This window comes from Aotus nancymaae, unplaced genomic scaffold (genome assembly GCF_030222135.1).
Source record: "Aotus nancymaae isolate 86718 unplaced genomic scaffold, 86718_ANA_hifiasm-v0.15.2.pri h1tg000040l, whole genome shotgun sequence".
NCBI classification, from domain to species: domain Eukaryota; kingdom Metazoa; phylum Chordata; class Mammalia; order Primates; family Aotidae; genus Aotus; species Aotus nancymaae.
This window is the reverse complement of record NW_026988454.1, coordinates 96,190,606-96,214,806: the sequence shown is the minus strand read 5'-3', so window position 1 is coordinate 96,214,806 and position 24,201 is coordinate 96,190,606. Positions and strand designations below refer to the sequence as shown.

At 35.1% G+C, this 24,201-nt stretch overlaps 1 protein-coding gene across 1 annotated transcript in view; it reads left to right on the top strand.

The window, feature by feature from the left end:
• The window catches only part of COL19A1 (collagen type XIX alpha 1 chain), a 357,310-nt gene that overhangs the window by 133,104 nt on the left and 200,005 nt on the right, over positions 1-24,201 (top strand). The window contains exon 12 of the mRNA XM_064360928.1: positions 19,544-19,597. Coding sequence (XP_064216998.1) covers positions 19,544-19,597 — 54 coding nt within the window. The remainder of the gene's footprint in view (positions 1-19,543; positions 19,598-24,201) is intronic.

Here is a 24,201-nt window from a genome sequence, read left to right as displayed (position 1 = left end):
AAAAAAAAAAAAAAAGAAATATTAATGCCCAAGCAAACAAAGAAGAAAATGCTCTAATTCATGTATCCTGGTCAAACAAGGAATGAGTTAAAGACAGCAATGAGAGTAGTGAGTCATTGGACCTAGTGGAGGTTTGCCTATGACTCTTGGGGAGAATTTCTTTCTAGATCTGTCATTCTCACTGGATTCCCAGGCAACAGCTGTGACAGACTGAATTGTTTCTCTCAGATGAGTGTAAAATTTCATCTCCTTCCTCATCAGCAAAATGAAATGAAATGGAGAATTTTGTAAATGGCCTGAAATATTATTGCAGACATTGCTATAATTTGGAAATTGTCACTAGTACACAGATGATTTGGCAGTTTTGAGCATTCATTCTGGATGTGGTATCAGTTCCAAATCAGCCTATGAGACCATTATTTTAAATGCCATCACTGTATTTTACCCAAAATCATTCCTGATGATATTTTGTTCAGGAGAAATTTGTGGGAGACCTGCTGCATGCCTCTGTCCATCTGCATCTGAGAAGAGGCAGACCAGCCCAGTGATTTTCAAAAATGGGCCTATATTAGCATATCTGACCCTGCCCACAGTGTCCCCGCCTCCTCAGACATCACCTTAGGCCTGGCTTCACCAAAGAGGCACCTTCTTGGTTTATCTCTCTACCCAGGACTTTTTATTCCTTTGTGGACTCTCTTCTTTTGAAAATCAAATGTTCTCTCTCTCACACATACACTCTCTCTTTCTCTTAAGAATCAGCTAATCTGAAAATAACTTGCCCCATTATTTGTCATTCAAAATGTAGTAGCCAGGTTAAACAAGGTAGCGGGGTAAGTTGTGGCATGCCACCTTGCCAACATGTTACATTGGGACCATTTCTATGGATGCATTAGTTTATTGTTAGGTGTTAGTATTTATAGAAGTTATGGCAACAATTCTATGAATGTACCACAAAATAAGTTTCTAAGAAGCCTGGAAATTCTGAGAGTATATTAGCCAATATGAATGATCACTGTCTAATAGTATATTTCCCAAAAGCTTAGCTTTCTAAAAGAAACTCTTGAATTTTAGACTGCCCTACAAATGTCAGTTGGGTAGCTTTCCTGCCACAGCAGTTAACCAAGTTAACTAGGTAGTCAAGACAAGGATAACTTGATGATAAATGGTTTGATTTAACCAAAACTATGCTGTGGGTAAGTTAGCAAATCAAAGCAAAGACTATGTCTTTCTATCTGGAATTCCAACAACCATCTAAATTCTTTAATTATACAGATAATTTTGCACTTAAAATTTTTGAAGTAGTGTATTGTCAACTAAATCTTGGAAATAGTTTGTGAAACAGCAGTAAAAGTGTTTCTTGAAAGATTTTTCCTCATATACAAAATATGAACCAAGTTAAATGTATAATCTATTGATATCTACACTTGTAGTTACTAAAGTGAATTGATATAAGCTGATTTTATAAAAGTTATTTTGTTAGATTAAGTCTTTTCCTCCCTTGGAGAAAGAACTTAATTAGGTGTATGTCACAAATGCAATTAGGTGAGTAATCTTGGCCCTAATTCATTTAGTTGAAAGAATTACGAATTTTGTGACATAGCAAATAGGTTTTTATCAAGACAATCTTTTTGGTATCAGCTATTCAAAAAGCAGGGGCACTAGACTGTGAACACAGATTTGTCTCAAACTTTACCACGATTCATCTTTGTGGCCTGACGAGGTCATCATTTTAAAAGAACCTAGTTATATATAATTTATAATATAGTACCTTACCTATAAATTCTTCTTTATCTCTGTATTGAAACAATACTATTCAGGTGGCTTTAGGAGTTAATTGCTTCTATCAGTTAAAAATCTCAAAGGATAATAATAGAAAAAGACATGTATATTGAGACAACTATAGAGGCAGAGATGTGATTAGAATCAGACCTCCTGTTTCCAAGCACTAGACTCAGGTCACTAAATCACAATTACAGCCTTATGCTTTGACTTGGCAGTTTTGAAAAGCTCTTATTTTTCTTAGCCTATATTTGACTGCCAGAGACATAATTAGTTAGTCACTTTGTTACCACTCATCATGAACAAAAAAGCACTAGTAAATTAGTATCTAGTGTTAAGATGGTAAGCTACAGGTATGTTTAAGTTAGAAAAGAATTTCTTATTTGGAAAAAAAAGTTATTTTGTAATTTCCTTTGTTTAACAAATTTATATATGCAAATTAGTAGTACACTATATATGTATTTTTTAAATTTTTAAATGTTTTAATTTAGGCAAAGGAGTTTTATCTAAAATAATATTTCTTAGCTTACTGATTCTTAATAATTAATCAAAACCAGTATATTTTAAATGATTTAAATTACTGAAAAACTATAACATAAGCTTGTTTTAAACCTTTAGATAGATAGATAGATAGGTATAGAGTCTGTAAAACAGTACATTTAGTGAAAACTAGTTTTATTCCTATTCTATCCTGTTAGACTACACACACACACACACACACACACACATATATATATATCTCAAAAGGACTTGTGTGTGTGTGTATATATATACATATATATACAAATCAGAGCAAAGACTATATATGTGTGTTTTTGTGTGTTTGTGTTTGTGTGTGTGTGTGTGTATGTGTACGTATACACAGAGAGAGAGAGAGAACCAGAGAGAATTTAACAGAGTAGATAAAGAAGAAGGATGACTGGGAAGGGATGACTGAGAAACTTAATGCATATGTGGGGCATATCAAAAAAGCCCAGCAGAAAGAAAAAGCCAAAGAAGCCTTGAGAAAGGACTGCGACATTGAATGCCTTCTCCAACCCACCCACATATTGATCAGAAGTGGATGGAAGCCTTATGGACTTAAGGTGCTATCACAGCATTTGTCCAAACAACTGGATAATGATTAAGTTATGTGGACACAGGGGTGATCCTAGGGAAGCCAGTTTAAAAACAAAAATTAGGAGAAAAATGGGCCAGGCATGGTGGCTCACACCTGTAATCCCAGCAGAAACTGACTCTTGAGTGGACCAGAGTCTCAGATAGTGAATTTAGAAGACAAAGACTTTACAGAAATATGGTAAATATGGTCAAAGAATTAGAGACTGTAAATATGGTCAAAGAATTAGAGAAAACTCTGTTCAAATAATTAAATGAAAATATGATGACACTTAACAACAAATAGAGAATCTCAATAGAGAAATAGATAACATAAAAAGAACCAAGTGGAAATTGTAGTTTCAGAGTATAAAAATCCAAGTGAAAAATTTACTAGCTAGACTCATAGCAGATTTGAGGTGGCAGAAGGAAAAATCAGTGAACTTAAATATGGATAAATTGAAATGATCTAAGCAAAGAAAAGAAAGAACACTAATAATGAAAAATAAACAGAGCCACAACGGTCTGTGAGGCAACATTAAGCATACAAACATGCATGTAGTGGGAATCCCAGAAGGAAGGAAGAGAGATAAATAAGAGAGAAGCAAAAGCCAAACATGTGTCGAATTTGATGAAAAATATTAATTTATATATTAAAAAAACTTGGAGAACTCCAAGTAGGTTAAACACAAAGAGAACCACATTTAGACACATCATAATCAAACTGGTAAAAGCCAAAAAGAAACAGTAAATTTTAAAAGAGATAAAAGAAAAACAATTCATCATGTACATGAAAACACAGTAAGAATATAGCAACTTCAGAAAAAAATGGAGACCAAAAGGCCTTAGAATGACATATTCAAAGTGCAAAAATAAAAAAGAGATTGTCAACTATGAATTCTATATTCAAGGAAACTATCAAAGATGAAAGCAAAAATGAAGACATTTTGAAGTAACAAAATATAAAATGAATTCCTTGCTGGCATAAATGAACTCTAAGAGCTGCTAAAGAAGTCCCACATGCAAATACATTATAACAGACAATAATTTTATTTATACCGTCACTACAATTAATTATTTTATTTTCCCCTTTCCCCCACAATTTATTTTTGAATGTTTTCATTATTTCACATAGAAACTTCATTCGTTTATCCAGGCTTATTGGCTCACACCTGCAATTAATTCCAGCACTTCAGGAGGCCAAGGTGGGCAGATCACCTGAGGTCAGGAGTTCAAGACCAGCCTGACCAATGGTGAAACCCTGTCTCTACTAAAAATACAAAAAAAATTAACTGAGTGTGGTGGTGCATGCTTGTATTCCCAGCAACTCGGGAGGCTGAGACAGGAGAATTGCATGAACCAGGAGGTGGAGGTTGCAGTAAGCTGAGATCACACCACTGCACTCTAGTCTGGGCAACAAGCAAGACTTCATCTAAAAAAAGAAAAAGAAAAAGGAATTTCATTCATTAGACAGTAATTCATCACTCCTGCCTCCTCTTACGCCCTAGTTTCCTCATTTTATTGTGGAAATATTCAAGCATATACAGAAAGTTGAAAGAATTGTACAGTAAACACTCAATATTCATCATCATTCTATATTTTGCTATATTTATTTTATCACATTTATACATCTGTCTATCTCTTTGTTATGTACTTCAAAGTTACAGACGTGAATACGTTTCACTTCTAAAACGTTAGCATGCACAGCGTTAACTAGAATTTATCTTCTTATTTAATTTTGAAAATTAAAAAGGCCAGGTGTAGTGGCTCATGCCTGTAATCCTACAACTTTGGGAGGCCAAGGCAGGAGGACACTTGAACCCAGAAGTTCAAGACCAGCCTAGGCATCAGGATGAAACCCTATCTCTACAAAAAATTTTTTAAAAATAGCTAGGTGTCATGGTGCATGCTTGTGGTCCCAACTACTTGAGAGGCCAAGACTGAAAGATCACTTGAGCCCAGGAGGTCAAGGTTGCAGTGAGCTGTGATCATATCATTGCACTCCAGCCTGAGCAACAGAGTGAGACAAAAATTTTTTTATTAGATTTAAAAATCTTTTTAGAAACAGAGTCTCATTATAACAGACAATAATTTGAATTCAGAGGAAGGGATGGAATGAAGGAATAAAGAGCACTGGAATTTGTAAATATATTGGGTCAATGTAAAGCATTCTACATCGTCATCAACAGCAAAGCACTAAATTAGTATCTAAGGTAACCTCTGTTCAAAGATGATAAGCTGCAGGTATCTTTAAGTTAGAAAATAATTTCTTATTTGAAAACAACAGTTATGTTTTTTAACTTCCTTTGTTTAACTGATTTATATATGCAGGTTAGTAGTACACTATATATGTATTTTTAAGCTTTTTAATTTTTTAAAATTTTAAGTTCCAGGATAGAATGTACAGATTTGTTACATAGGTATAAGTGTGTCATGGTGGTTTGCTGCACCTGTTGATCCATCCTTTAAGTTCCCTCCCCTTACCCTCAATCCCCCAACAGGCCCTGGCATTGGCCCTGGTGTCTGTTGTTCCCCTCTATGTGTCCATTGTTCTCGTTACTCAACACACACTTATGAATGAGAACATGTGGTGTTTGGTTTTCTGTACCTGTGTCAGTTTACTGAGAATGATGGTTTCCAGCTTCATCCATGTCCCTTCAAAGGATATGATCTCATTCCTTTTTATGGCTGCATAGTATTCCATAGTGTATATGTACCACATTTTCTTTATCCAGTCTATCATTGATGGACATTTTGGTTGGTTCCATGACTTTGCTATTGTAAATAGTGCTGCAATAAACATACATGTGCATCTGTCTGTATAGCAGAATGAATTATATTCCTTTGGGTATATACCCAGTAATGGGATAGCTGGGTCAAATGGTATTTCTCGTTCTAGACCCTTGAGGAATCACCACACCGTTTTCTGCAATGGTGGAACTAATTTACATTCCAACCAACAGTGTAAAAGTGTTTCTATTTCTCTGCAGCCTCACCAGCATCTGTTGTTTTTTGACTTTTTAATAATTGCCATTCTGACTGACATGAGATAGTATCTCATTGTGGTTTTGATTTGCATTTCTCTAGTGACCAGTGATGTTGAGCTTTTTTTTCATATGTTTGTTGGCCACATAAATGTCTACTTATCTTGTCTGATTTCCCTGTCCAGAATTTCCAATACTATGTTGAATAAGAGTTGTAAGAGAGAGTATCCTTGTCTTGTGCCTGTTTTCAAGGGAATGCTTCCAACTTTTGCCCATTCAATATTATATTGGGTGTGGGGTTGTCATAAATAGCTATTATTATTTTGAGATATGTTCCATCAGTACCTAGTTTATTGTGGGTTTTTAACATGAAGGGATATTGAATTTTATCAAAGGCCTTTTCTGTATGGAGATAATCATGTGGTTTTGTCTTTGGTTCTGTTTATGTGATGGATTACGTTTATTGATTTGCATATATTGAACTAGCCTTGCATCCCAGGCATGAAGCCAACTTGATCATGGTGGATAAGTTTTTTGATGTGTTGCTGGATTTAGTTTGCCAGTATTTTACTGAGGATTTTCACATCAATGTTCATCAGGGATATTGGCCTGAAGTTTTCTTTTTTTGTTATTGTGTCTCTGCCCAGTTTTGGTATCAGGATGATGCTGACTTCATAAAATGAGTTAGAGAGGAGTCCCTCTTTTTCAGGAGTTTCAGAAGGAATTGTACCAGCTACTCTTTGTACCTCTGTTAGAATTTGTGTTAGAATTTGGCTGTAAAGTTGTCTGGTCCTGGGCTTTTTTTTTTTTTTTTTTTTTTTTTTGGTTAGTAAGCTATTAATTATTGCCTCAATTTCAGAACTTGTTGTTGGTCTATTCAGGGATTCAAATTCATCCTGGTTTAGTCTTGAAAGGGTGTACATGTCCAGGAATTTATCCATTTCTTCTAGATTTTCTAGTTTATTTGCATAGAGGTGTTTATAACATTCTCTGATGGTAGTTGTAGTTCTCTGGTGTCAGTGGTGATATCCCCTTTGTCATTTTTTCCATTGTGTTTATTTAATTCTTCTCTCTTTTCTTATTAGTCTAACTAGTGGTGTATCTATGTTATTATTATTATTTTTTTTTCTTTCAAAAAACCAGCGTCTGGATTCACTGGTTTCTTGGAGGGTTTTTCAATTCTATCTCCTTCAATTCTGCTCTGATCTTAGTTATTTCTTGTCTTCTACTAGCTTTTCGATTTGTTTGCTTTTTTAAAATTGTAATGTTAGCTTTTTAAATTGTAATGTTAGGGTGTTAGACTCCCCCACTATCATTATGTGGTAGTCTAAGTCTCTTCGTAAGTCTCTAAGAACTTGTTTGATGTTTCTGCCTGCTCCTGTATTCGGTGATACTGGTATTGGGTAAATATTCTAATATTTAGAATAGTTAGCTCTTCTTGTTGAATTGTTTCCTTCATCATTATGTAATGCCCTTCTTTTTTTTTTTATTAATCTTTATTGGTTTAAAGTCTGTTGTGTCAGAGACTAGGATAGCAACCCTTGCTTTTTCTTGCTTTCCAATTGCTTGGTAAATTTTCCTTTATCACTTTATTTTAAGCCTATGTATCTTTGCATGTGAGATGGGTCTCTTGAATAAAGCACACGGATGGGTCTTGACTCTATCCAATTTGCCAGTCTGTCTTTTAATTGGGGCATTTAGCCCATTTACATTCAGGTTAGTATTGTTATGTGTGAATTTGATTCTCTCATCATGATGCTATCTGGTTATTCTGCACACTAGTTGATGCAATTTCTTCATAATGCTATTGGTCTTTATATTTTGATGTGTTTTTGCAGTGGCTGGTACTGGATTTTCCTTTCCATATTTACTGCTTCTTTCAGGAGCTCTTGCAAGGCAGGTCTGATTGTAACAAAATCCCTCAGCCTTTGCTTGTCTGCAAAGGATTTTGTTTCTCCTTCACTTATAAAGCAAAATTTTATAAGCATTTAGAGAGGAACATAAACGACCTGATGGAGCTGAAAAACACAGCAATAGAACTTCATGAAGCATACACCAAGCATTCTGCTTTGTGAAGCAAAAGAAAGGATTTCAGAGTTTGAAGACTACCATGTTGAAATAAGGTACATGGATAAGATTAGATAAAAAGAACGAAATGGAATGAACAAAGCCTCCAAGAAATGGGCTTCACTTATAAAGCTTAGTGTGGCTGTATATGAAATTCTGGGTTGAAAATTCTTTTCTTTAAGAATATTGAACACTGGTGCCCAGTCTCTTCTGTCTTGTAGAGTTTCTGCTGAAAGGTCTGCTGTTAGTCTGATGGGCTTCCCTGTGTAGGTGACCTGGACTTTCTCTCTGGTTGCCCGTAAGATTTTTTTTTCCTTAGTTTTGACCTTGGAGAACCCGATGATTATGTTTCTTGGGTTGATCTTCTGGAGGAGTATCTTAGTCGTATTCTCTTCATTTCCTGAATTTGCATGTTGGACTGTCTTGCTAGGTTGAGGAAGTTCCCCTGGATAATATTCTGAAGTGTGTTTTCCAGCTTGTTTCCATGCTCCTCATCTCCTTCAGGTACTCCAATCAATCATAGGTTTGGTCTTTTTACAAAGTCTCTTATTTCTTGGAGGCTTTGTTCGTTCCATTTCATTCTTTTTCTCTAATCTTGTCTGCATGCCTTATTTCAGCAAGGTGATCTTCAAACTCTGTAATCCTTTCTTCTGCTTCAAAAATGGAATGCTTTGTGTATGCTTCATAAAGTTCCATTGCTGAGTTTTTCAGCTCATCAGGTCATATATGTTCCTTTCTAAACTGGTTATTCTAGTTAGCAGCTCCTCAAACCTTTTGTCAAGATTTTTAACTTGTTTGCACTGGGTTAAAACATGCTTCTTTAGCTCAGCATACATTTTTATTACCCATCTTCTGAAGCCTATTCTGTCAGTTCTTCATCTCATCCTCCATCCAGTTCTGCACCCTTGCTGGAGAGAGGTTGCAATCATTTGGAAGAGAAGAGACCCTCTGGCCTTTTAAGTTCTCAGCGTTTTTTCATTGATTCTTTCTCATCTTCATGAGTTTGTCTAGTTTTAATCTTTGCTGATCCTTGGATGGGGTTTTGTGGGGACTATTTTGTTGTTGATGCTGTTGTTGTTGCTTTCTGTTTGTTTTCTTTCAGTAGTGAGATACCTCTTCTGTAGGCCTGCTATGGTTTGCTGGGGGTTCACTTCAGGCCCTATTTATCTGGTTTGCTCCCATGCCTGGAGATGTCACTCAAGGAAGTTGGAGAACAGCAAAGATGGTGCCTGCGTCTTCTTCTGGGATCTCTGACCTCAAAGGCACCAACCTGATGGCAGTAGGATTGCTCCTGTATAGGATGTCTGACAAATACTGTCAGAGGGTCTCACCCAGTTGGGTGGCAGAGGGAGTAGGACCTGTTTAACAAAGCACTTTGACTGTCTTTTGGTAGAGGGGGTGTGCTTTGCTGGGGGAAACCCACTCATCTGGGCTACCCAGATTCCTCAGAACTACCAGGAGGAAAGGTTAAGTCTGCTGGTCTGCAGAGACTGTGGCCTCCCCTCCTGGTAGGGGCTCATGCCCAGGGAGATCCAGGTTCTGTCCCTGAGCCTCTGGCTGGAGTTGTTGGACTTCTGTCAGGGAAGCCCCACCCAGTGAGGAAGGATGAATCAGGGTCAGGCCTGAAGAGGTGCAGCTGCAGTCTGCCACAGCCGGTGTGTTGGGCTTTGGGGGACACCTCTTGGAACCAAGCCATTAAGCCTGCCTTGAAAAGCCTGGCCTGGAGCTATAGAGATAGATCTGCCCTTCCCCCACCTAAGAGCTTAGTGTGTTAGGCAGTTGTGAGTCCCAGTGCTGGCTGCTGCCCCTTCCCCAAGGAGCTCAAAAGGCTTAGACAGCAGACAGCCACAGCGGTGGGGCTGGTTGCCCCTCCACCTGGGAGCTCAGCAGAGTTAAGCAGATTCCAGCTGAGAGGCTGTTGAGAATCTGCAGCAACTCCAGGATTGGGACCCGAGGCTCTGGTGGTGTGGGTTCGTGAGTGGGATTTTCTGATCCATGGGTTGTACAGTTCTGAGGAAAAGGCATGGTTTCCCTGGCTGGGTAGCATGCTCACTCACCACCTCCCTTGCCTGGGAAATGAGACCAATTTTATATATAATTTTTTCAAAAAATTAAAAAGGAGGGAACTCTTTCTACTTCATTTTATGAGGCCAGTATGACTCTGATATTGCAGGTCAAAGACCTCACAAGAGTCCATAAGCCAATATCTCTCATAAACATAGATGCATACACACACATATACACAAAAAACTACTTAACAAAATATTAGCAAATTGAGTCCAATAATGTATAGGAACAATTATACACCATGAAAGAGTGGTTTAACATTTGAAAATTTGTGGATGTCATGCACCATATTAATAAAGAACAAAACCAATAAGATTACCTGAATGAATTCAGAAACAAATGTTTTTTCAAAATTCAATACCCATTCAACAAATTAAGAATAGAAGAGCAATTCATCACTCTGATAAGAGGGATAGTGAAAAAAAAATTGCAGATATTATCATTCACTTAATGGTGAAAGACTGAATTATTTCCTCTAAGATCAGGATCAATACAAGAATATTGACTATCCCCATTTACATTCAATATTATACTGAAGGTTCTAGCCAGTGTTATACTGCAGGAAAAAGACATTAAAGACATATAAAATGGAAGAAAAGAAGAAAGCCCATCTTTATTTTTAGATAGCATAATCTTATATATAAAAAAATCTGGAAGAATCTACAAAAAAGACTAGAATTGATTAGAAAGTTTAGCAAGATTTCAGGAATCGTGGTAAATTTACAAATTTTGTTTGTTTTCTGTATACTAGCGACAATCAATAAAAAAATGAAATTCTGAAAGCAATTTTATTTATGGTGATGACCTGTACACTGATGACTATAAAACATTTCTAAAAGCAATTCAAGAAGATATAAATAAATATAGAGATGTCTTTATTGATTGGATAACCCAGTATTATTAAGATGACCGTTCTTTAGATATTGATCTAAAGATTCTAGGAAATCTCAATGAAAATCTGAAGCATTTTTGCAAGTGCAACAAATTGTTCTAACCATCATGTTGAAATACATATAACCTGGTATAGCCAAAATGATTTTTTTTAACAATAACAAAACTGAAGAACTAATATTGCCTGATTTCAACATTTATCATAATAATAATCAAGGAAGTGTAGCATCAGCTTAAAGATAGACAAATAGACCAATAGAAAATAATAGAGTCAAAATGTAAAATCACATATATCTAGACAGATAACTTTCAACAGGGCTACAAAAATAACTCAGCTGATAATAAATAGGTTTTCTCAACAACCCTTTTATACTGTTGGATTTGCATGTTCAAGAAAAAGAAAGGTAAGAACTTCAACCTGTATCTCCCCCATTATACAAAACTTATTTAAAATAGATAATATAAATAGATGTAAAAACCAAAACTATAAATTTTTTAGAAGAAAACACAGAATAAATACTTTGTGACTTGGAGTTAGGCAAAGATTTTTATCTATAACACTCAAAGGACAATCAATAAAAGAAACAGTTAAAAACATCTTTTCCTTGAAAGACACTGCCAGGAGAATGAAAAGACAAAGCACACCATGGGAGAAAATATTTTCAAATTACATATATGATAAAATGACTTTTATCCAGAGTATATAAATAACTCTAAACAAACAATTCAATTTTTTAAAATGAGTATGATTAGAATAGCACTCCACACAAAAAGATATACAAATTGCAAATAAACTCATGAAAAGTTGTTCAACATAATTAGTCATTAGGAAAATCAAAACAAAACAAACATGCAAATGTTTGTTATTTTAATTGTTATGATGGTTTTGTGGCTGTATATATGTGTCAAAACTTATCAAATTATATACATTAAATATGTGAAAATTATTGTATGCTGATTAGACCCCAGTAAAGCTGTTAAATTTTTTAAAATTTAAAAATATTATTTCAAGAATAAGATAGCCAAACTATATTTGGCAGCAAGTATTTACAAATTATATATCTGATAAATGACTTGTATCAATAATACATAAAGAACTTTTACAACTCAAAAATAAGAAGGCAAACTAAAAATGGGAAAAAGATGTAAATAGATGCTTCATCAAAGGAGATATGTGAATGTCTAGCAAGTAGAGGAAATGATCGTTAATCATTAAGAAAATGCAAATTGAAACCACAATGATATACTATACATCCACTAAAATGGCTATAATCAAAAAGATTGACAAAGTTGGTGAGAGTATGTAGAAATTAGGAACCCTAATACATTGCTGATGGGAATGTAAAATGGCACTTTGGAAACTGGTTTGGGAATTTCCTAGAAAGTTAAACACATGCATACCTATTATGATTTAGCAAATAAACTCCTGGGTATTTACCTAGGAAAAGTAAAAATCTATGTCCACAAAAACATGTTTATTTTATTGTTCATAGCAGCATTATCTAGAATATCTAAAAATAAGAAACTGGTGAGTTAATAAATAAAATATGGTATATCCATACAGATGATACTACTCAAAAAGAAATGACTACCCCTCCATGCAACATGGGTAAACTCAAAAACATAATGCTGAATCAAGCCAGACAAAAAGGCTACATATTATATGATTCTATTTATATGAAATTTCTAGAAAAAAGCAAAACAGAGAGATAAAAAGTGTGTCAGTGGTTTTCCGTGGCTGGAAGAGTGAGAAGCAGTTGACTATAAATTGGCAAAAGGAAACTTTTTTAGGTAATGGAAGTATTTTAATCTCAGCTTGTGGTGATGGCTGCAGACCTGTGTAAACTTACTGAAACTATTGCACCCTGCATGTATAATGTATCAGTATTATGGCAAGTAAATCATACTTTAATAAAATTGTTAAACAATCAAAAAGATATCTATGCTGGAAGTAGGGACTTGAGACTCATTAGCATATAGATGATGATTGTAGCCGTAAAAGTAGAGAAAATATCTAGGGAAAGTCTATTGAAAGGGAGTACATAAGAAGCTGGGACAGATCCCTGTGGAGCAGCAACACTTAGAGGATTTAGCAAAAATGAAAATGAATAAACACAGCTACAGAGGTAGAATAAAAATTAAAGAAATATAGTATCTCAGCAAATAAGTATTTCTAGGAGGGGCCTTGTCATAAAGATATCAAATACTTCTGATATGTTAAGGAAGAAAAAGACTAAATATTGTTTGATAGTGGTCACCCAAGACCTTGGCGTGAACAGTTTTTGAGGAGCAAATAGGGCACAAGTCAATCTGGAGTGAACTGCAGAGTGAGTGGGAATAATGAATGCAAACAGGAGTATCGGGAGTCTGGCTCAAGTTTATCTGAAAAAGGAAGGATTTCCTTCCAGGTGAAGCTGGAAATGACAGGAGATAGAAGTACGAGATTTTGTTTTAACAGAAGATTCAGCAGCATGTTTTAGTGTGGGAAAGAAATGAGGGGAAAGAGGTCGAAGATGCAGAAGAGGGCCATAATTTTAATCATTAATTCCATGAGGGAGCAGAAAAAGATGAGATTGAAAGCACAGGTTGAAGGATTAGCATTAAACAGTACGGGACAATTCTTCCATGTAGAAGAGTAAAGAATGGTATTAAAGTAAGTGAATTTGTAGATTTCATGGCATCAAGTAAAGGCTTGTACTATGGCTTCTATTTTCTTTGTAGAAAGCAAGGTTATTTGAGAGTGGAAGGAGAAGTCATAATACCAAGGATTTGAGGGGAATGGCACACTTTAAGGGCCTAGAATTAGGTTAGTGATCATGAATTTATAACGATACCAGTCTATCCAATTGTGTCTTTTTCTCTAGGAGCAACAAGATGGACAGTTTGATTCATGGGGGTTGGCTCCATCACAAAGCCAGTAGCGCAAGGGTATTTAGAGTGATGGTAACAGAGCACTTGGAGTGATAGATCATGGATGGACAAGAGTAAAGGCCTTGGGGGCTGAAAGACATTGTCTTCACTTTCATTCTCCTGAATAAGGTCTGAGACAATGACTTGAGGACAGGTAGCTGATTTGAGAGAGAGCCCAAGATACAGGAGTGAAGGAATGGGGAAAATAAGGAAACAAGGGAAAGCTGATTAAAAGGTGCATTTTTTGAGCTGCATATCATTGTGGCAACTGCAGCTGAGTCCTACTAGAAACCCTCTGAGGAAGCCTGTAGAATGTGCCTGGGAATTATCACTCTGTAGGACAGAAAGCTGACACGTTAATCCACTAATTCCTGTCACCCTTTGCTGGAGAATTATTTCTAGGAGCATTAACTATCGCCATCCTTCCAGGATACCTTGGCAGGGCTGAACAAACTCTCTGGCTTCAGAAAAATCCCAGAGCAGAAAACTGAAAGAAATGGGGAGGATTGGGCTTGAGGTGAAATATTGACAGCATCTAAAACCCCACAGGAGTTTTCCATCACCAGCTTCAGCTAAAAACTGAAGTGGGCCTAGGGGCATATAGTATAAAATGAATTGAACCAGTTTATGAAAGTTCCTATGCAGTCCAATTAATTGAGGAAATAACTTAGGATAATAAACACAGTTCTTTGATTATATGGAAATTATTTATGTCCTCTGAGCTATTGATTTGTCATCGGTAAATGGGGATGAGATTACCCAATTTGTGTGATTACTGCTAGAATTAAAAGTCCTTATTATGTAACATGCTTAGTACAGAGCCTGGCATGTAGTAAGATATACAGAATAAATATTATTGCTATTATCTATTGAAGGATTAGTAATGCTAAACTACCTGCATTATGGATAATAATGGACTAATTCAAATTTTATATATAATATTTTTGAATATTATATTCAGGTTCACTATTTAACTTGAATGTAATATTTCATATGACAAGACATTACAGTTTTGTTTGGAAGAACACTAAATTTTGGTTCTTTTTGAAATAGTTTTATCATAGAATGGCTATTGGGAAAATCGTAAATGTAATCTAATTCCCATGCATTCTTTCTCCTTTGGTTAGGATTTAAGTTTTTATTAAACTAGAATGATTTATTTTATTTTTAGAGAAATCACCAGAGATGTACTATTGGTTTTGTTTTTAAATCTTTTCTGCTTTTAAACCTATTCAAACACAAGAAACAATCTAAATGCATTCTATTCTGTAACAACCTCTGATGTCAAGTAAATTTTCTGTAATTCTAGCTTAAATCTTAAATGCTGCAGTTTTGTTTTTACTCATCTTCTTCTCGGTAGAGAAAAAAGGAACAGCTGGTTACTATTGTCAGTTTTCTATTGTTTGGAATTTATTAAATATGCAACACTTGTGAATACATAGATATAAATATATATTTCCTTCCAGATATAGAACTCCCGTTGCTTCTCTTTCAAGAATGATAGAATTTTATATGGAGAAGCTTTAGAGCTATTCTAGTCCCAGTATATAGGCTGATTAATTAATACTAGTTAAAATATTATTTATTGTCATCTAGTGTGTCTTGTGATAAATTGTCTGATGTGTTCTTTGCTCAACTATCAGTTGGAATATTATTCTTTTTCTTATGAATATATTGCAGTCCAACACACAATCTTTGCATATTAATATTAACTATTAAGCCATTACATGATATTTTCCCCAATTTATTATTTGTTTTTAAATTCAATTTATAGTATTTTTGCCTTACAGGTTCTTGATTAATATTTTGTCAGATACATATTTTTTCTTTTACGAATTTTTTTTTTTTTTGATTTCATGCAAAGAGATGCCTTACTCACCATGAGCTCTTATCTGAGTTCATCTATATTTTACTCTGGCCCTTTAATATTTTTATTTTTAAGTTGGTTTTCTAATCCATCCAGAATTAACTTAAATCCAGCATTGCACATTTGTTCCTAATAAATTTCAAGTTGTTTATTATAGAATATTGCTTTGATCTGTGGTAGTATTTCATATTATAAGTCTTTTACATACATATTCATGATATATATCAGTGGTTCTCAATCAGAGGTGATTTTGCCCTCTGGGAACATTTGGCAAAGTCTGTAGACATTTTTTATTTGCCAGGACTAGGGGAGTGGCTGGTTACTGGCGTATAGTGAGCGGAGAGCAAGGATGATGCTAAGCATCCTACAATGTACAGGACAACCCCCACAACAAAGAATTATCAATAGTACTGAGATTAAGGGACCTTAAGAGATGATAAATGGATGGATGCATAGTTGATAGGTCAATAGATAAATGTATAGATAGATATTCATTGAATACCATTCCTCTGCCAATTACATACCAAGAGTAGTATTATCCAGCCTGTGTGTATGTATATATATATATATATATATATATATATATATATATATATTTTTTTTTTTTTTTTGAGACGGAGTCTTATATTTTTATTCTTTTTTTTTTTTTTGAGATGAAGTCTTGCTCTGTCTCCCAGGCTAGAGCACAGTGGCACAATCTTGGCTCACTGCAACCTCCACCTTCCGGTTTCAAGTGATTCTCCTGCCTCAGCCTCCCAAATAGTTGGGATTACAGGCACCCACTACCAGGCCCAGCTAATTTTTGTATTTTTTTTTTTTTTTTTTTTTTGAGACGGAGTTTCGCTTTTGTTACCCAGACTGGAGTGCAATGGCGCGATCTCGGCTCACCGCAACCTCCGCCTTCTGGGTTCAGGCAATTCTCCTGCCTCAGCCTCCTGAGTAGCTGGGATTACAGGCATGCGCCACCGTGCCCAGCTAATTTTTTGTATTTTTAGTAGAGACGGGGTTTCACCATGTTGACCAGGATGGTCTCGATCTCATGACCTCGTGATCCACCCACCTCAGCCTCCCAAAGTGCTGGGATTACAGGCGTGAGCCACCGCGCCCGGCCAATTTTTGTATTTTTAGTAGAGACAGGGTTTCATCATGTTGACCAGGCCGGTCTCAAACTCCCGACCTCAGGTGATCTGCCCGCCTCAGCCTCCCAAAATGCTGGGATTACAGGCGTGACCCACTGTGCCTGGCCTTTTTTGTTCTTTACCTATATTCTATTCTTTACCCTGAAGTGTGTTTTAAGAGACTTCGACTCCTGCTTTATGGAAATCCAGATACACTGTATTGTTGGATATCCCTGGTTTGGGCACATAGCAAATATTGAATGAGTGTTTTATGAAAATGACAATCATGAATAAAATAAATTTTTAATGAACCTTATTTGATCAAAATGACTTTTTTTATATGTTAAAAAGTGTGCTTCTAAAAATCCATTGTGGATTTTTCCTAGGAATCAATTTGAAGTAGTATGTTTCTTCTTTAGTCTTCTACCACATCTCTTATTCTCTTGCTATGCAGCATAAACTTCATCAGAATATTAACTGTTCTCTTTATTATTTTTAGTTAGCTTTTATTACTATTGTCAAGCTTGCAGATTTCCTTGTAGGCACACATCTCTTTAATATGTATAGGTGCTGATTTTTTCCATCTATGAGAATCATTAGTTTTGCATAAAGACTGTATCCATTTTTAGTTACATTCTGGAAGTTAATGTTGATATACATGGAATTATATGCATCATCTGTGTCAAAAATTTCTATTCATTCTTTGAACTTATCCTGAATACATGTTGTATTAATATTTAAACACCTTATTGTTTCTGATCCCCTTATTAGAAAAATATTTTCTTCTGTGTATTTGCGAGCCTCTTATTTCTTATTTTGCTTCCTGTCAAATTTGACATCCTCTACAACAGCAATGTCAAATGGATGGAATTGACTGTAATGATGGAAATGTTCTGATCTGCACAGTCCAATGCAGTAGGCATAGTTGAAAACCTGAAATGTAGCTAGGGCGACTGAGGAACAAAATTTTACCTTTAATTTAGTTTTAATTTTAGTAGCCACATGTGTCTATTGGCGACTGTATTGGATAGCACAATTCTATAGAGTAATTCCTTACCCTTCCATTTTTAGCTTAAAATCTTCAGTTTTATTTTAACTTAAACCTTTTTTTTTGTTTTGTATATTATATGTGTTTCTTATGTCCCAGTGATTAAGTTATTTTTTCCTTCATTTCCTATGTTTTCTGTGTTGTGATAATATATATTCTTAGATGATTAGGAGTATACAACTGTATTTCTGTAATGTATCATTTATTAATATCAGGTGCTTGCTTTTCCTTACTATTTTGCAAATAAAAATGATAACGTTCATTGTAGGAAAAACGGAAGAAGAAAAACAGAAAATATAAAGAAGAGAATAAAGCAAAGATTACTACTACTAACTAACTGCACAAGCACACACACAGACACACATAGATTGTTATACTTGGTTAAGTGCTTTCTATACATAATATATTATTTTATTTTTAAACACCTTACTGATTGTACAGCTAATACATGTTTATCTCTAGAAAAAAAATTTAAAAACATTGAGGAGTAAAGTGAAGTGTCACAATGTATACATTAACCACTTTTATTACTTTGTGTTTTTTTTTTTTTTCCTCACAGTATTGTTTCTAAGACCTATGAGTAGATGGTGTACAGGTGGCTAGGTAGACAGCTGGATATGTAGACAGGCATTTTCAAAAATTCAATTATACTATATGTGGGGTGGGCCAATAAAAGTATACACTTTCCTTAAGAAAACAAAATTATGTGTCACTATGGCTATGTATCATCCATAGTGATATTAGTGACCATTTTGAACATTTGTAACTTTAATAAAAATACATATTGGTTAACATTTATCTACTGGATTTGTCTATTTTTTAATTGTATCTTGCTTTTTATATCATGAGCATTTTTCTCTAATATAAAATAAAATTCACAAATGTGATTTTAATGGCTTCATCATAGTCAATTTATTATCTCTATACTATTAACCAGTTTCCTATTATTGGACAGTTAGGATGCTTCTCCTTTTTTACTACTATAAATAGCATTACACTCTACATATTAGTGCCTAAAATTATTTCATTATTTTTATATCTAATTATTTTATCTCTGATTATTTCATTCACATACATTCTTAAAAGTGAAATCACTGGCTCAAATGAAATGAATGGATTTGAGATCCTTGGTATATATTGCCAAGTCAAATCACCCTCCAGAAAGTTCCTTGTTGCTTATAGAAGAAAAAAAAATTATTGTTCTATTTTTATTGTTTAATCATTTTTATGTTTTGTTTTGTTTAGTTTTTGAGATGGAGCTCGCTATGTTGCCTAGGCTGGAGTGCAATGGTGTTATGTTGGCTTACTGCAATCTCTGCCTCCCAGGTTCAAGAGATTCTTTTGCCTCAGCCTCCTGAGTAGCGCGTGCTACCATGCCTGGCTAATTTATTTTTTTATTTTTTTATTTTTAATAGAGACAGGTTTCACCATGTTGTTCAGGCTATTGGTCTAGAAATCCTGACCTCAGGTGATCCACCCACCTTGGCATCCCAAAGTGCTGGGATTACAGTGAGAGCCACAGGGCCTGGCTGCAGCTTTTCTTTGAACTTTTAAACTTCTTTTAGGACTCAGGATTGTTTTTTTAATAAACATAACTTTCAAGAGTTTAGTAAAGTAATTAATTTGTTATACATACCCGAACAATGTAACTCTTCATTTTTTGCTAGCAAAGGTTTTCAGATATAAGATTTTCATTGTATAAATTGTTTCTTTTTAGGGTGAACGAGGAGAAAAAGGAGATCCAGGTCTGGCTGGCCTTAATGGAGAAAATGTAAGCCTAACTTTCTTTTCTGATACTCTGTTTACATTTTGTCACTAAAATATGCTATTTAATGCTATTAAGATTTACCTATTTTTGGCAGAGCCAGCCATGATCCTACACAATTAAGAATCATGGTGTTGTTTCACATGGCTCAGTAGAGGCCTAGTGTTTTTAGTTTCATTGGTTTTATAAAGGCCTTTCTTCCTTGATGTTTCATGCTTGCACATTTTCTAGTCTTCTTTTTCTGTCTTTTTTCATCTTACATATCTTCTGCTGTGGCCTATGCTCTTACCAGTGGTTCACTTTTCATCTCAGTCTGAATCTCCATCTAGTCTACAGATGGTGTCTGTATTGGTAGGCTTTTAGTGATGGAAAGAAAGGGTGGAAGTGAAGGGAAACTAAATCTGTATTGCTCCCTTCCACGGCACCAGTTCCTCAGCCTCAGGGATAACATTGCCTGTGATATCCTTGGACCCCAGTCATCTCCTCCCCTTCCCATCAGGACAATTATCCCGCCAGAATTGCACTCCAGATTTTAGGATAAAATGTGAAGGATGGCCCAAAGGTGGGTTTTGCTCTGAAATGTAATTTTATTTACATTTACTCACTATTTACTATAGATATGTTAACTTTACTGGTAGGGGAAGTGTCCAAAATGAGAATTATTTTCCCTCAGCTTCCTTTTCTCACTTGCATAAAGGACCTGAAGGGCCACACAACTTAAAAAAGAATAAGGAAAAACTATGAGACTCTATCTAGCTCCCTAATGCTCTAGATGTGTTGGGAAATCCATTTTGTATGCAGTAGACCATTACAATGGAAGAGAGGCTGAAGACCAATCTTTTGAGCCTGAGGAGAAAGTCATAAGGATATCTCATGTTCTCATGTGTGTATGTTGGGGGGGAGTCTTCCAAAAAAGAAAGACCCTAGTAACCCTAGTAGTAATAGTAGTTAATGTTTCTATGTATGTTAACTACTAAACAACTTTCTTTTATAAAATACTAAAATTGACCTTTAACTCTAAATATCTGGCTGAAAAGTCTGATTTTCCCAGTAAATCATGCTACACATCATTGCTTATTTTTCAGTGCTAAAAAAACTGACTCTGCAAACTAAAGTAATTCAGCATTTATGACAGTTCACTCTGACTTTCAATAAGCCCAGGTATACATTCTTAAAAAATGAAAGGTATTAGAATGGCTATTTGGATTTGAATTAAAGTCAAGCCATGATGGAAATTATAACTTCAGAAATATTATCTTAGAATGCATGGTAAATAAGCTCAATGGGCCAGGTGATTCCAGCTACTTTCTAAGTCAGAGTATATTGGAATGCTTTATTATTTCTACTAAACAAATTCAACAGCCTTTTTTCATAGTCTTTATTGTTGCATTTTATATATATCTTAATGTCAATGTATCTTATAATAACTTCTTTTGTGCCAGCTTTCTCATAAAATGGGCCAGCTCACTTTGGAAAGTGTAAATGATAAATTAAAGGGTAGCATGTAACAGTTCAGTCTTTTTCAATGTGGTACTGCTAGCATTTTGGCAAGACAATTCTTTCTCAAGTCAGACTGTCTTGCAAGAGTGGAATGTTTAGCATCCTTGAAGCTCACCAACCTAATCTAAATGCCAGTAGCAGCCCCTAGTCATTGGGATAAGAAAAAATACGCTGATATTTTTCTAAGTGTGTCTTGACTGTGTATGTGTATGTGTATGCATGTGTGTGTGTGTGTATGTGTGTGCATGCCTAAACTTTTGGTTGATCTCTATGGTGTTACTAAACAAATGCATTCTCATGTTTCCATTCTAGTTTATATAATGCATACCAAACATACATTTACGTTTTCAAAAATTTGAATTGCTAGAATTTAACCTTGAAAATATAAGACCTAATCTTTACACACAATCTAGAGTATAATTCAATAATTTTGATTGTGACCTAACACAAAATATATTTAACAAAGGTATCTTAGAATGGACTTGAAAGCGAGTATTATAAAGTTGTAATTGTGAGCTTTAAAACCAGACTATCTGGGTTCAAATCCCAGCTCTGCCACTAACTAGCTGACATACTACTTGGTAAATTACTTATCCTCTCTGTGCCTTAGTTTCTTTATTTGCATCATGGAATGATAATATCAATAGTACTTACTGTAGGGGAAAAGATAATTTTCCTACCCCTCTGAGGGGTTCAGTCTGCTGAAATGAACTGACAATAGACAGATTAACAGGAGAAAAGGCATACAGATATATTAATGTGCATACAGTGGGAGCCATAAAAAATATGAGACTCAAAGAAAGTCCACATGGCTGAAGCTTAAATAGAACCCTCTTTATAGGAGAGAAGGAGATGATGGGTAGTAAATTATTTTCAGAAGAACTGAATGGGACCAAGAGTTAACAATAGCTTGTGGACAAGTTACAGAAAGGTGTGGGCTGGACCTGCACTGTGAAGAAAAGTTGTCTTATACAGATAAAGACTCCCAGGTAATCTCTCAGAGCTGCCCTCAGAAGAATAGATGAAGAGTCTGTCTGGGCATGGTAACAACTTTTAGTTTATTCTCTTCTCCAGATATTAATTTTCCTGGTTATTTGATTAGATTCACAGAAAATGGGTTTTAAGACAATTGTTTTTTTTGGAAGAAAACCTCTCAGTCTGATAAAGAAACTTCCAGAGAGAGCCCGTTCCTGTGCTCCAGGAGGGGTTGGGGGAGAAACAAGAGAAGGTTAGAAAGTTCTTGGATCTGAGGCAACTTCTAAGGCCTTTGAGTTTCTTTAATTCAGAAGTACTCAGCATACCAAAGCACCACACTTTGGGGTTATCACTCTCTGTGCCCCAAAATTACCTCATGGATTTTTTTGTGAAGATTAAAGGGACTATCATACAGAAAGGATTTAGAACAAAGCAAGAACTATATAAACATTCACTATTAGAAACTGGGTTAAATAAAACACATTTAGCACTAATAGGAGCTTTTATTTATTTATCTGTTTTTTGTGGGGTTATACAATCTTAGGAAAGTAGATTTAATTGTTGTCTCTTTTTCTGAATCTATATTATGGTCTTTTAAATATGCCTCATTAGAATTACAGCATCTGATGTTTCTAAAATAATCATGTTAATCTCTTTATACCAGCGCAATCTGTACTGCAGAATTCAAAAATATTAAAATCACAAAACTAGAAATATCGGCTGGCAACAGCTGTTGACACTGCTAGAGAATAAGATTAAGTCATGGGAAGCTTGTGAAAAGAATTAATTGATGGGTTAAAATTTTTAACAAATAATATTTTTATATTATCTTCTGATTTTTAAAGATGTGACACCCCATTAAGTAGTAATAGGTACTCCAAATAAATAATTTTATAGCCTACCTGCTTTTATAATTCTAGTTATAATACTGTTCTTCAGCTTTTATCTTGCCTTTAGATAACGGTTTCTGTCTCCACATTACATGCAGAGTCAACTACTGTGCTTTTGAGAATTTTTATATGCATGAATTTTATTGAGAACCTTCATAACAGATACCCATCTTTCTCAATATCAAATTCAGAGTCTGTTCCCTTTGGCTCTTTATGCCTATGGTGAGTGCTGTGTCCTTTCTCCCCAGCACTCAATAACCATCGATAGCAGCACTACTGTGACACAAGGAGAAAAACTGCATTTGAGAAAAGCATTACTGATCTGTTTCTCAGAGCCTATGACAATGCCATGGCCTTAACAACATTATACTTTGTCACAGGAAGACGTGAGTTACATGGGGCCACTTTAATGGCCATAAAAGTAAAGGCTTGACAAATCCAATGCTTCTCAATTGCATTTTATCCTATATGAGTTAAAGCATAGTTGTTACATATCCATCAAACTGATATAAAACTGAACAAGAAAGAAAAATCAGTTATCCCTTAAGCTTGAACTTGAAAAATAAAAGCAACATTTATTAAGTTCCTACCATGTGCTAAATGTTTCTACAACATATGATTCTAAGAACAACCCTTCAAGAAAACTATTACTTATTATACCTATTATATAGGAAAGCTTACCTAACTTACCCATGATTATACATAAAAGGCCATTCCTCTTCTGACTCTCCCGAAATCCACATCTGTGAAGTCTTAGACACCTCCACTAGAATTAGACATCTGTGGGAAATACTTCCTGCATACCTGCTATATACTTCAATGATAATATTCACATCAACTTGTAATTGGCTGCATCATCCCCTCACCTCTCCCTGCCCATAGTTGATTGAACCAGGGAGAGTTAGCTGATTCAACTGCCAATACGTTGCTTCCCTAGAAATTACAACTGGGATTGATTTGTCGGGCAGGAATCTTTAAAAATTTTAGTGTATTATTTTATGCCTACAAAAATAATATATATAACATATATGATGGTTATAAATCATAGTTATAATGAGAGCACCAATGTACCCAGAACTCAATGTGAGAACTAAGACATCATCCCCTACATGGAATCAGCCTGTGTGGTTCACCATATACTATCCTCCACTCCAGAGTTAACCATTTTTCTAAATATTGTGCCTAATGTTTCCTTTCATTCTTAAAAATTATGTTTCACACTTACATATTTATAAGGAGTATATA